The sequence below is a fragment of the Sinocyclocheilus rhinocerous genome, unplaced genomic scaffold (genome assembly GCF_001515625.1).
Source record: "Sinocyclocheilus rhinocerous isolate Xijiao unplaced genomic scaffold, SAMN03320098_v1.1 scaffold293, whole genome shotgun sequence".
Taxonomy (NCBI): domain Eukaryota; kingdom Metazoa; phylum Chordata; class Actinopteri; order Cypriniformes; family Cyprinidae; genus Sinocyclocheilus; species Sinocyclocheilus rhinocerous.
In genome coordinates, this window is record NW_015643297.1 from 153,305 (window position 1) to 165,613 (window position 12,309).

General features: G+C 35.9%; 1 protein-coding gene across 1 annotated transcript in view; it reads right to left on the reverse strand.

The window, feature by feature from the left end:
- The window catches only part of LOC107757295 (formin-binding protein 1-like), a 29,332-nt gene extending 18,104 nt beyond the window's left edge, over nt 1-11,228 (reverse strand). Inside the window, 7 exon segments of the mRNA XM_016574739.1 lie at nt 1,267-1,281; nt 2,249-2,353; nt 2,713-2,775; nt 4,927-5,074; nt 6,215-6,271; nt 8,357-8,472; nt 10,910-11,228. Of these exon segments, the coding sequence (XP_016430225.1) occupies nt 1,267-1,281; nt 2,249-2,353; nt 2,713-2,775; nt 4,927-5,074; nt 6,215-6,271; nt 8,357-8,472; nt 10,910-10,984 (579 nt within the window). The 5' untranslated portion in view covers nt 10,985-11,228.
- Between the last annotated feature and the right edge of the window lie 1,081 nt (nt 11,229-12,309).

The window sequence follows — 12,309 nt, forward strand, 5'->3', positions numbered from 1 at the left end:
GTTAAACGAATTAAGAAATTGTTACCACAACTTAGCTAAAATGAGGGAATGGAATAATAAAATGAAGGAACATATTCTTAAATCACGGCCATGATAAATATATTTGTGACCTCATGTCATGTGTGGAGCTCTGTAGAAATGGAAGGTCAAGCTAAATGTATTGCATTGTGGGATATCTTACTCATTGTGCTCTGCTTGTATACAGCACATTTTGGGTAATGTAGGTTGAGTACTCTATTACACATAAACAATATATTCCAGAAGTAGTATGAGTAGTATGGTAGTGTGTTATCGATGAAGAAGACTTTGACAAGAAGAACATGATGGCGTACCAACAGTGAATGAGGAAACAAACACACATAAACACACACACAAAAATGACAATGAATGTTCGAAAACAAAATGTCAAAGTGGTCCAAATGAACCGCACCAGACATCCATTCATCATGCATACTAACTAAACACATACAGCAGACCAAAAAAGCATTTAGACACTTAAGTCACCCGCACAAATTTGTGAGTATCATTGCGTTAAACACAAAATATACTGTAAATCCAAGATGCATATGCAAAACAATTAAGCTACCATTTTTGCTCAATGTCTTTCAATCAACTGGTGTTTTTGTGATTTTTAATGAAAGTTCTCCACAAGTAAGTCCTAGCACTGTAACCACATATATAGTTCATCACAGTAATTATGAACATGTTCCACTAAACCTTTACAGGTTTTTTTATTAATTGTGAACAATATATCTATAGTTAATCATTTAAAACTTAATAAACTGAAATCTTTTGCTTGAAAAATTGTGCTTCTGCCACTTCATTTAATACTGAAACTAATGCAATTAAATTTATCAATTTTTAAGTGTCTAAATGCTTTTTGGGGCCACTGTACATAAACAACTGCATGTACATGAACCAGACAGTGTGCACAGACTCTCCGACTCAGGACTTTTTGTGGTTGACAGTAAATTGTGCAGTAATAGCCATTGATTTTGTGAGATCAGTCTCCGCTGTAACCCTTACAACGTAGTCTATTTTCGCAATTGAAATCCATTTTAACGTCTTCCATGACAAGTCTTATTCTGTACATTTGTACAAGGTGAATACAGGAAAGATTCGCTGCAAGCATAGACGTGAACGTAACAAAAGCTAAAACTGAAAAACAACGAAAATTACGACAAACACTCTTTGCTGATATGGGTAATACACCGAACAAGTTAACAAACTCCCCACCGACAAAGACGACTCTTGGATCAAACCTACCTTGAGAGAACACCGCTTTAAGACATGTTAAAAAACAAAGACAGAGTCGATTAGTGTCACAGACACACTAATAACAGAAGGTACTTAAGAATACATCTACACATGGGCAAATCCAAATCTGTTCATTTGGCCTTAGATTCATAACAAACAGGCCACTGCCATATTAGTTGTCTTTGTTTCTTATCGTTAAAACTACCTTCCTTTTTGCGGCGTGTGAGCTTATTATTTTCATTATTGAACATTTAAATATACATTTCCTAATGTTGTTGATTCTGAAATTGCATTTTTATATAGCCTATATTTTTTAAAATGATTATAATTGTCATTGAAATTGTTTTAAAAAATGAGTCATTTTTTGAATTGAGGAACTCTGTCTTTACACTCTAATACTAGAGAGTAGCAAATCAGGGAGGGCAAAGTACAATAATCTTAATATTCACAGTGTTACTTAATTTTATTAATTAAATTCAGCCCTGACGTTCATACTAAAGCTTCAGTTAATCATTTTGCTTATGTATTTCAGTAGAAAAGATGGTACACTGTTTGCATTTTAGAAACCTGGAATTGAACTAGAAATTATTTGGTTTGTTTAAATTGGAAAAAAATACATATGATCTGTTTTAAACATCTGCCCAATCACCCAATGCCAAAAACACAAAATCCACTAAATATTAGCAGGTACCAATATGGTCACAGGTTTATTGTGCTTACAGTCCCTTTGAGAAAAAAAAGGTAATTTTCTGCTATACAGTGAAGGTACAATAAGGTAGCAGCAGGTGAGGTATAAGGTATGAGAAGGGCAGATTCACTCTAACTTTCAGAACGTTGAACTTGACATCAGTTATATCAGCATCCGTCACCACCGCCCCATTTCAAAGAGGGATCATCCATACAGACTCACAGAAAAGCATGAAAGCAGTCATGGAGAATGAGGGGCTTGTGACAGGATCTGTCTCTTCTCACGCACACACGTGACCCATACCTTTTCCACATCTGCTTTAGTCACGTTAATGTCGGCGTCCATCTTGTCGAAGTAATGCTGGGCGCGATCCGCTTCCTTACAGTCTCTCTCAAATCTTCTCTTACTCTGAAAGAGACAGAAAAAAAAAAAACGTACATTAAAATGAGAAATCTAAATTTTAGATTATAGCACTACTCATTGCTGAAAAAAAAGTATGCCACTGTCATGTGACTGAAAAATGTAGTTCAGCTTTTAGTTAGGTACACTTTATAGTTTTATATGTATTAAAACCTGTAGCTGTAGGTTATTGTTTATTTTGAAAGAGACTTGTCTTTTACAGGCACCTGTGGCTGATTTTACACAAGTGTTTATTGTACAAGGCAGCCCAGTTCTAGCTCATATCTTAGACAGGTGATAAAAGAGAGGCCAGTATCAGGAAAAATTTGAGTATTCACACTATGTTCTGTTCAGTTAAACTGACTCACCGATTCCAGCTGCTTCCAGGAATTCTCAATGTGTTGTTGCGCTCTGCGGCCATCATGGAAATGCTTGAGGAAAGAAAAGACAAGAAATAGATCTAAAATTTAGAACACTACTGTTCAAAAGTTTGGGGTCGGATTTTTAAAAAGTGTTTTTGTACGTCTCTTATGCTCACCAAGGCTGTATTTATTTAATATAAAAATATAATGATATTGTAAAATATTGTTAAAATGTAAAATATATGTTTTCTATTTGAATGTATATTAAAATGTAATTTATTCCTGTGATGCAAAGCTGAATTTTCAGCATCATTACTCCAGGCTTCAGTGTCACATGATCCTTCAGAAATCAGTCTAATATGCTGATTTGCAGCTCAAGACACATTTCTTATTATTATCTATGTTGAAAACAGCTGTGCTGCTTAATATTTTTGTGAAAACAATGATACATTTTAGGATTCTTTGATGGATAGACCGTTGAAAAGAACAGCATTTTTTTTACGTTTACATTTCTCTGAAAGAAATGCAAAGAAAATGTGCAAAACTCACTGCCACAGTTCTGTAAAAAGAAAAATAGCACATAAAGCAAAGCTGCAGTGGAGTCTGTACCTAATAAAAACAGTACAGGATAATAAAATCAGTACAGAACATTAGATAAATTAGGATAATATTTGTTATAAAACAAATAGTTACTGCTCTAAAATCTGATCCGATGAGATGCATTCAAAGCCAATATATACATATTTGACAGCAATTACATTAACAGCTCATCCAAAAAGGAAAATTTTCATGAAATCTAAAAGGAGATATAAAGCAAAGCTGTTCTTTTCCATACAAATTGGACAGTGAAGTGTCATAAAAGTAGTCCATTCCGCTTGTTCACTATATTCCAAAATGTCCATTTTTAGGTGAACTGCTTTTTGTTCCTTTAAAGCACCAAGTAGTAACTGTATTACTTGATAGTAAAATAGTTTAATCTGATTATTATTAACATTTAAAAATATTTTTTTCAACATTGCCCTTAAATATTTGGCTATTTATACTGGAAACCAACCATGAGAGACTGTATTTTTAACAAATTTCGGGTTAAAAAAAATTCTATTTCAGTTCTTGCACAGTCATGACAACTATCTTATTACTGTGTTACTGACATCTCCTTTTAAAATATTATGCTGAAAAGACATTTAAAGGGGTCATATGATGCTGCTAAAAAGAACATTATTTTGTGTATTTGGTGTAATGAAATGTGTTTATGCGGTTGAATATCTCTTTGGATTTGAGACTTTAGTCTTTACAACTTTACAGATCTTTATGCACCAAGAGCTTGTAACACTCCAAAGAGAAAGGAAAAATTTAAATCGCATCATATGACCCCTTTAATTGGAATTTAAGCTGATTAAATGAAATATGACACAATCAAGCCAGACAGCAGCTGCTAGAAAGATTATATTCCAGAGCTATTGCTGAATCCAAATCCCTCGTCATTCCATAAAGAATTCAATTACGGAAGCAAAGACGTACTCATGTACAATAAATGTTAATTAACTGCAGAATTCCTCACTGGAACACAAATCATTTATTTAGGGGCTCTCATTATCATAAGCGTCACTGACAAACCAGCACAGGCGATCGCTTGTGTCTGCCCACTCACGGCATACCACGACACTCTATATGAAAAATACATAAGGACCACTTTCTCTCTGCGTGACATTTGAACACAAAAGGAAGACAAAATGCATCAACGGAGGTCTGAGGTGAACGAAGCCTCCCTGAGCTCGAGCGTGGTGGTGTTTTACTCCGCTGTCATATTACTTCCAGCCAGCAGCCTCAGACAGAGGCCTCCTGAACCCGCGCGAGAACCTTTAGACAACAGAGGCCAAGAGCGGGGGGAGGGCGACCTTCTCAAACTCCACTGACCTGAATACATGACCCACATTGGTCCTGGCTTCATTCCACAGAGCTGGGAGAAATCATAAACAAAATAATACCATATTCCTATGTGATTAACCCTGGATTTGAAAGAGGTGAGCGCTGTGCTGGAGAGCAGAGAAGGAATTACTTTAGTGGTTTTCATACATGTCTTTAACTGGTGATTTACATTATTGAGGGATTTGATTCTTTTTTCAGAAGATAATCTTTTTAAATGATCTCTAGAAAGCCAAGAGCGGGATTTTTTGGCATCGTCATGACAAGAAAAGCGTGGAAAAGACATGTTCGTACCGATTTTCGCTCAGCCTTCAGTTCTTGAGTGTAGCGGGACAACTCTGCGATTATCTGAGTGGACAGGTTTTCGGCGATGACCTCGTGTTGACCCGCGTAGTCGTTCAGCTCATTTAAGGTAATCAGAAACGCTCTACATGTGGTGTACCTGATGGCAAATGTGAAAACGTTAATACATCACAAAGAAGCAAGATGAGAGTTTCAGTTTCTCTTGATTAATTCAAAAAGTAAAATAAATTCAAAAGCAAGATCAACACAATAGTGGTCAACTTAATTAAAGTTTTTTAATGTCTGGTACTGGTGTTGATATGAATGCTGGTTGATATAATGACAAAATACATAGTGGCCCCAAAATATAAACATTTTTGGACCCTCAAGTCTCATTAAAAATGTCAACTTGTAACATAATAGATTTCTTTTTGTGAAAGATTTATCTTTAAAAGTGTGTTATTTTTCTTTTAAATAATATTTTTAAAAGTTTGATATTTGGTGTTCAAGCAAGTCTGGCTTAAGTGTCCAAATAGTTTTGGGGCAAATGAATAATGCAATTTAAAGGCAGAGTAAGTGATTTTTCAAAAACACTTTAGAAAACTGATTCAGGCCGAATAGCAAAACAAACTTGTAGCCAATCAGCAATAAGGGGCGTGTCTACTCGTGATGTGGAGGAGAGCGCGTTCAGTGCATGGGACAGACATGCAAATGAGACATGCACAAAATTGCTCAAATGAACACTCTTCACACAATAGATACTTAAAATTAACTGGTAATTATTTCAAACAACTTTGATTATACCTAAACAAAATCTAATTTGTGTATATACACTACCAGTCAAAAGTTTGGGTTATATTTGTATTTTTTGACAGAAATGAATTTTTTATGAAGTATTATCAACATGGATAACAATTAGAAACATTTCTTGAGCACTACATCAGCATATTAGAATGATTTCTGAAGGATCATGCGACACTGAAGACTGGAGTAATGACTGAAAATTCAGTTTTGCCAACACAAGAATAAATTACATTTGAAAATATATGAACATAGAAAACTGTTATTTTAAATTTCAATAACATTTCACTATTTTTATGTATTTTTGATCAAATAAATGCAGCCTTGGTAAGCATAAGAGCCTTCTTTTAAAAACACTGGAATCTTACCCCAAACTTTTGAACAGTAGTAAGACATAAACTGTTTTGTGCAAGTAAATCTGAAACATCATTAGTAAATAGCTACATTAGTATTTCGATGAATGTGTATGATTTATGCATGCCAAACTGTTCTCACTCACTTGAATTCTTCCTCCTCTTTGGAATTTTTCTTGAGCTGATACTTCTTGGACAGATTCCTATAATAAGACAGATAAGACTCTTTATTCTATAAAGCAACTATAAACAAGTAAATGATGCCTGTTTGAACCAGCCTGCAATCAAGTTTAGTGAAGCTAGTGGTGCATAAATTGCACATTTTAAATAGTAATTTAGAAAAATAATTTGTTTCTTATCTTACATCCTCTCAGCTGCCCTAACATAAAAAACAGCAATTTAGCAACATTTCTTCTTGTGTTGCAGCAAGCCAGGCAAACCAAGACATTTCACTGATTTCAAAGGTGTCTTTGTCTCCCAGTAATTTGAATGAGTGAAATTGTGCCCGTCAGTGACAAATAAGATCTAATGGTGCTTGTGGTGCAACGCGAGGCTGCGGCGCAAACAAAAGCTAATATTGTCACTATCAGAATAATTGTATCATCCCACTGAACGAGGCGTCCGATTCATGAGGCAGACCTTTGTCATTCAGAGTGGAAAACTGAGCACAGGAAGACGACAAATGACATAGTGAAAACGAGACAATCACTGCTTTATACATGAATATTATGTGATCAATTTCAAGAGGGCCTATAAATGGCTTCAAATCAATTACGATGGTGAGAGCGCATGCTGATGGTGCCGCCCCCTCGATGCTTTTTCCTGCAGCTTTCCTTCACTCTATCTCTCTCTCTCTCCGCACACATCCAACGGTACCTCCCAGGAGTCTGACGTGTTGCTAGGCAGATCACCATCTTGCAGTTTCTTGACAAGACCACACCGATGCAGTTGCTTTATTGTCTGCTAGTTTCCCTGCGATCGGCCTAAATGGGCCGCCCTATGCGTCAATACGCCATAAATAAATCCTCATTAGAATAACCCAACCCAGCGGTTTTTATAGGACTATTATTCTTCGGCCAGACAGATCCATGTCGATGCCGTTTATCTGCTAACATGTGCTTAGAGCTTTATAAATCTTTCACCCATGGCTGCGATTTAAAAAAAAAAAAAAAGCCTCTGAGAGATGTTGTGAATTAAAGACTTTCTTGAGAGCAAAATACAGTCTGACACAGTTCTTAAAAATAACAACAATGCACGGATTGAGCGAACGGCTACAAAAAGAGGATTTTCTCTTATGTGATCAGAAAATACAAACAGAAAGGGCCTGTTTGTTGGTCAAATCGGCGCCGCTGTGAGCTCCAGCAGTGGGGTTTATTATAAACGCTGAGGTTTCTCTGCATGTCTTTGAGCGGGAGCGCAGATGATGCTGGTAAGTCAGCCAGTGTCCTCGGGGTCAACATCTCCAGTGGAAACTGCTGCTCAATAAACTTCCAAAATGCAGCCAGCAAGAAATATTACAGAATCAGTGGTAGATAATAAAATGTGGGTCAGAGCCGTGGAAACCCATGGTAATACACATTGGACATGTGACCTGTTTTATGTTTGTTCCCACTGACATAATACAAAACACCATCTTTATGAACATTTGTATGCTACAATTGTCATTTACTGTGAATCATAAGTTATGCAGGTATTTGGTATATTCAGACTTAAAAAATAAATTCTGAATGTCTGAGAAAATATATACATCACATACATTTTGACTGCAGTGTACTGACAGTTCAGTACAAAAATAGCAGTTCCCCCCACATTGTTGATTAATTATTTTTTAATTGAATTTTCACCAAGAATAATTATATTATAATATATACAATTACTGTGGTTACACCCCTACAAAATTTGATTATTTATTTTATTAAATTCAGAAAATTGTATTGATTATATTACAACAAAAAGAACTCAATTGAGCTGGATAATGACACTGTTGTTTTCCGTAGAGCTGCTTTTGAAGTTTTTTCATAATTGATGAACTTTGCAACATTGACAGTTATTGAATCTGAACTGAGCTGAATAATGACACTATTGTCTTCTGTAGAGCTGCATTACAGCTAAAATTGAAGCTGTTTCAGAACATTAAATACTGTTACTTTCCTGTTTATTACTGTGAAGCTGCTTTAAAACAATCTATATCGAATAAACTACTATAGACTATAGACTTCAACTGACAAAATATGAGCATCTAATTCATGATAACATTATAAGAAAATACAAATCTGTCTTTATCTTACCTGATCTGTTTAGCATAGCTCAGTTCAATTTCAGACCGTTCCTTCACAAACTTGGTGTAGCGCTCCAAAAACTCAATGCCCCACTGAGTGTGTTTCTCTAGATTATCAAACTGATCCTGCAAAAGACAGAAAAACATCAGACTGAAAGTTAACATATGAAGGACTAACCATTTAGTGCGTCTCATGTTCATATAACATTGACAAAATATGAAACAGCAAAGAAGGTACAGTGCCAACAGAACACTTTAGGAGATAAAAAATTATAGATTTTGCTTTGATGGATTTGATATAACTGTGAAAGAGGGCCCAAAGGAGAGATATCAAAACACCCTCAGAATGAAAGTCATCTCATATAATTTCATGAGTTTGCAGTATTCTCTGACATTGGCAACGTGTCAGATATATTATTCAGCACTGCTGGCCCTCCAGCCGTAACATGCCTAATGCTTATCGCTATATACACAGTACAATCTTCATCCATCACAAAGCATTTAACTTGTTTTGAAACCTATTAACCACTAGGTTACTGTTACAAAACATATTGATCTGAATCTCCTGTGACTTCCATAGTCTAGCTTTTAGAGTATTTGTCCATTTAAATAGTCAATTTGAATACTTATTAGTCATTTAACTGATTAGTCTTTTTATCCACAGCAACATTTTCAATGTCTGTAATTCGGTGCACAATATGTCTTAAACTTTAATACAAATAATTCCATATTTGTCTGCTACAAATTAAAGTATTTTTTAAATAACTTGAATTATTGTCAACTACAAGGAGCACTGTTGTCTTAAAGGCAGGGTATGTGATTTTTCAAAAACACTTTAGAAAACTGATTCGGGCCGAATAGCAAAACAAACTTGTAGCCAATCAGCAATAAGGGGCGTGTCTACTCGTGATGTGGAGGAGAGAGCTTTCAGTGCATGGGACTGACATTAGCCGAGCCGAGTGACAGAAAGATAGAGATGGCGGATAAAAAAACAAAAGAGGAAAACGTCTGCGGAACGACAAGGCAAGAAGTAGGACCCGTGTAAAATATTGGATCAGCTTTCCAGTGCTGGAGAGAACTCAAGGAGCGGAGGCCTGCGATCGGACGCCGAGGTTGCTTTGTTTCTTCTCAATAGGTGAGTAACACAGTGTCTACAACAGCTAAAGTCTGCCTACACCGGACGCGATCAAACGACCGTTGAAAACCATTTGAAATTTGTGTCAGCACGTCATAAATAGAACCCGGCAGCAGTTTTCTGACGGGGATTTGTTGCGCCACGCCGCTCACGTCCGTAGACACGGTGTAACATTGGTTTTGCTTTGTTTCACAAAACTAATCGTTGCCTGGGTTGCGTACGTATATATGGGGCGGAGCTATCAAAATAGGGGCAAGACCCTTTTGGGGTAGGGGCGTGTTTGTTTTGGTGATTTCAAATATCAACATTGGCTACCAGAAATCACTTACTCTGCCTTTAATAACCTACTAATGGATGAATGCATTAATTTACTATGGTTGTCAAATGTACATGTTCAAATAACTTTTATACCATCCCTTACCAACCCAGATATGTATTTTAAACACAATGATGGAAGGCTTTTAATTAAATTAAATGAAAACTTGCTGATTCAGATTATATGAGTTCTGTCAATTAACATCCATAGCATGACCACAAATCAAATTATAAACTTGGGTTTTAGTCCTATAAATCCTTTTAAAATATTACCCTCATAATATGTTACAAAGGCTTACAGCTTCTACTGTCACCAGAAGAGGGTGGTGGCCATGCAAGATGATCTCACCCACATAACTCATTTCTAATTGGTTAAACTGATGATGTTACAACTTAGCCTACCCCATGTTTCCACATTCCCTTGTCTCCTCTACACTTATAACAACAAATTGAGATTAAGTGGAACCTTGCAAGGTCTAAACTTTTTGGTTACCAGCCCGGATGTTTAACTACAGGCTACACAACCTTGCATATTTTATCCTATATTATGGTGTTATTACTACTAGGTTAAGGTTGCGTGATGTTACAGCCAAAAAGGGACAGTCTTGAAAATATTAAGTATTTAAGTTCATAATAGATGCTGTAACGTGTGGTGCAACAATATAACACTGTTACTTTATTACATACACATTGCAACATCAAAGCTGAAAAGGACATGCATGGGAATAACCTGTGCACCTGTTCCAGCCTCGTTCACTTGCATGTGGTTAGGGACAGCATTAGCCCAGGATTATTGCCATCCAGGGTATTTAGTCAATGCTGATGGCTAATAACTGCATTAAACGAGCTTTAGTAAGCATGCATTTGCTTGCATTAAAAAATCTGGACGTGCATGCATAAGATCCAGTGCTAAAATCGTGAAATGAAAGATTCCTGTAACCGTTAGCTGGAATTTGCGGTCTGCAACACTCAAAATGGGCGGTGGGGTGGGCTATTTATCTGTCACTAATGGGCAAATGCATGTTACTAATGGAGATCCTAAATATTTTGTGCATTATATTGCTTAATAGCTTGCAGATGCATTCGCCTCAAGTGTCTCGCGGCTGTACTCACCCACAGCTCCGTCCCCCAGCTGCAGCTCATGGTGTCGAGGCAGTTCCTCCGCGATAATCCTCTGTTTGAATGCATGAGTGATTCTCGCCCAGGAACAGCTTCCAGACAATAAAAATAATACTAACTGGTGTAATACCAGCGTATACCGTCAAGGATTTGTACCTCGATCGGCGAGTCCGGCCGTTTTCACCTCCGCATTCTGTAAATTGCCGATGAAACTGGAAATGAAGACAATGCCAACGTACTCGTGCATTCATTCACGCGTCTCAGACAGAAGAACTAACGTAGACTGCCACGCGCAGAGCAGCACGCAGCGCCAAATCCACCTCACAACAACACCAGTTACTCCGAGATCAACTGCTAAATGTGTGTTCGTGGAATCAGGCGACAGATACCGACACAAAGGAAAATTAGTGGGAAAGGAATTTTAGACATTTTTTCTCTTTTTTTTTCTTTTTTCTTTCTTCGTTTGTCCCATTCCAGCTGTGAAAAATACTTAAGTTATTAAGTTATTTATTAGTTGTTCTCTATCTAGTGCCTATATAGTGTACAAATTTGCTCTTGTAAACTAAAGAAAAACAGTCAAGTGGACAAAGATTAAAGAAAAAATTACAGAAAAGATTTTAAACAGTAGCCTACTTAGATTCCAGATTAAAAATAGTTTCATAACAGTTTTATAATAATGTGTAACCTATAACAAGTAAATAATAATCGTTTTATAACGTAGTTTTCTAATAATGTGTAACTTATACCAGGTAAATGATAATAATAATAACAACAGCTATACAATTCTTATTATATAATTATATTAATAATGATGATGATGACAAAAAAATTGGGACAAAGGATAGCTTTCCTCTGTGATATAATAGGCCGGCCTTATTATTAAAAACACTAACATTTTAACATCATATTAAGCTTATCAGATCATTATGTAGTGCCCATTTGAATTTAGAAATGTCATGAAAATTAAATAACAAAAAAACTTTTATATATCTTCTCCACGGGCCACCTGAAGTACAGACCCCTAGCTGTAAATCCTGGTTCTAAAGGAAATATTTTAAATACTACCTAGCATGTCATTGCAGGTACTTAGTTATAAGTTATGTTTTTGTAAACCAAGTTTATTTAGTAATCAGTGGCTATTTGGCAACTTAATAAAATAACACTCTAAATAAAATGCATAACTATCCACTGACAAATTCCTGTAATTCACAGAGATTGATATTATATATCACCTTTGAAGTGTTTAAAATAATTTTACCAATAGTTTTTTTGCTTATAAATTATTTAAAATTTAATTTATGATATTTTCTTTCAATCAAGTACTAAACTTTTGTTTTTTTTTTTGCAGTGCAGAAACCATTAAAGGGGTCATATGATGCGATTTCAAGTTTTTC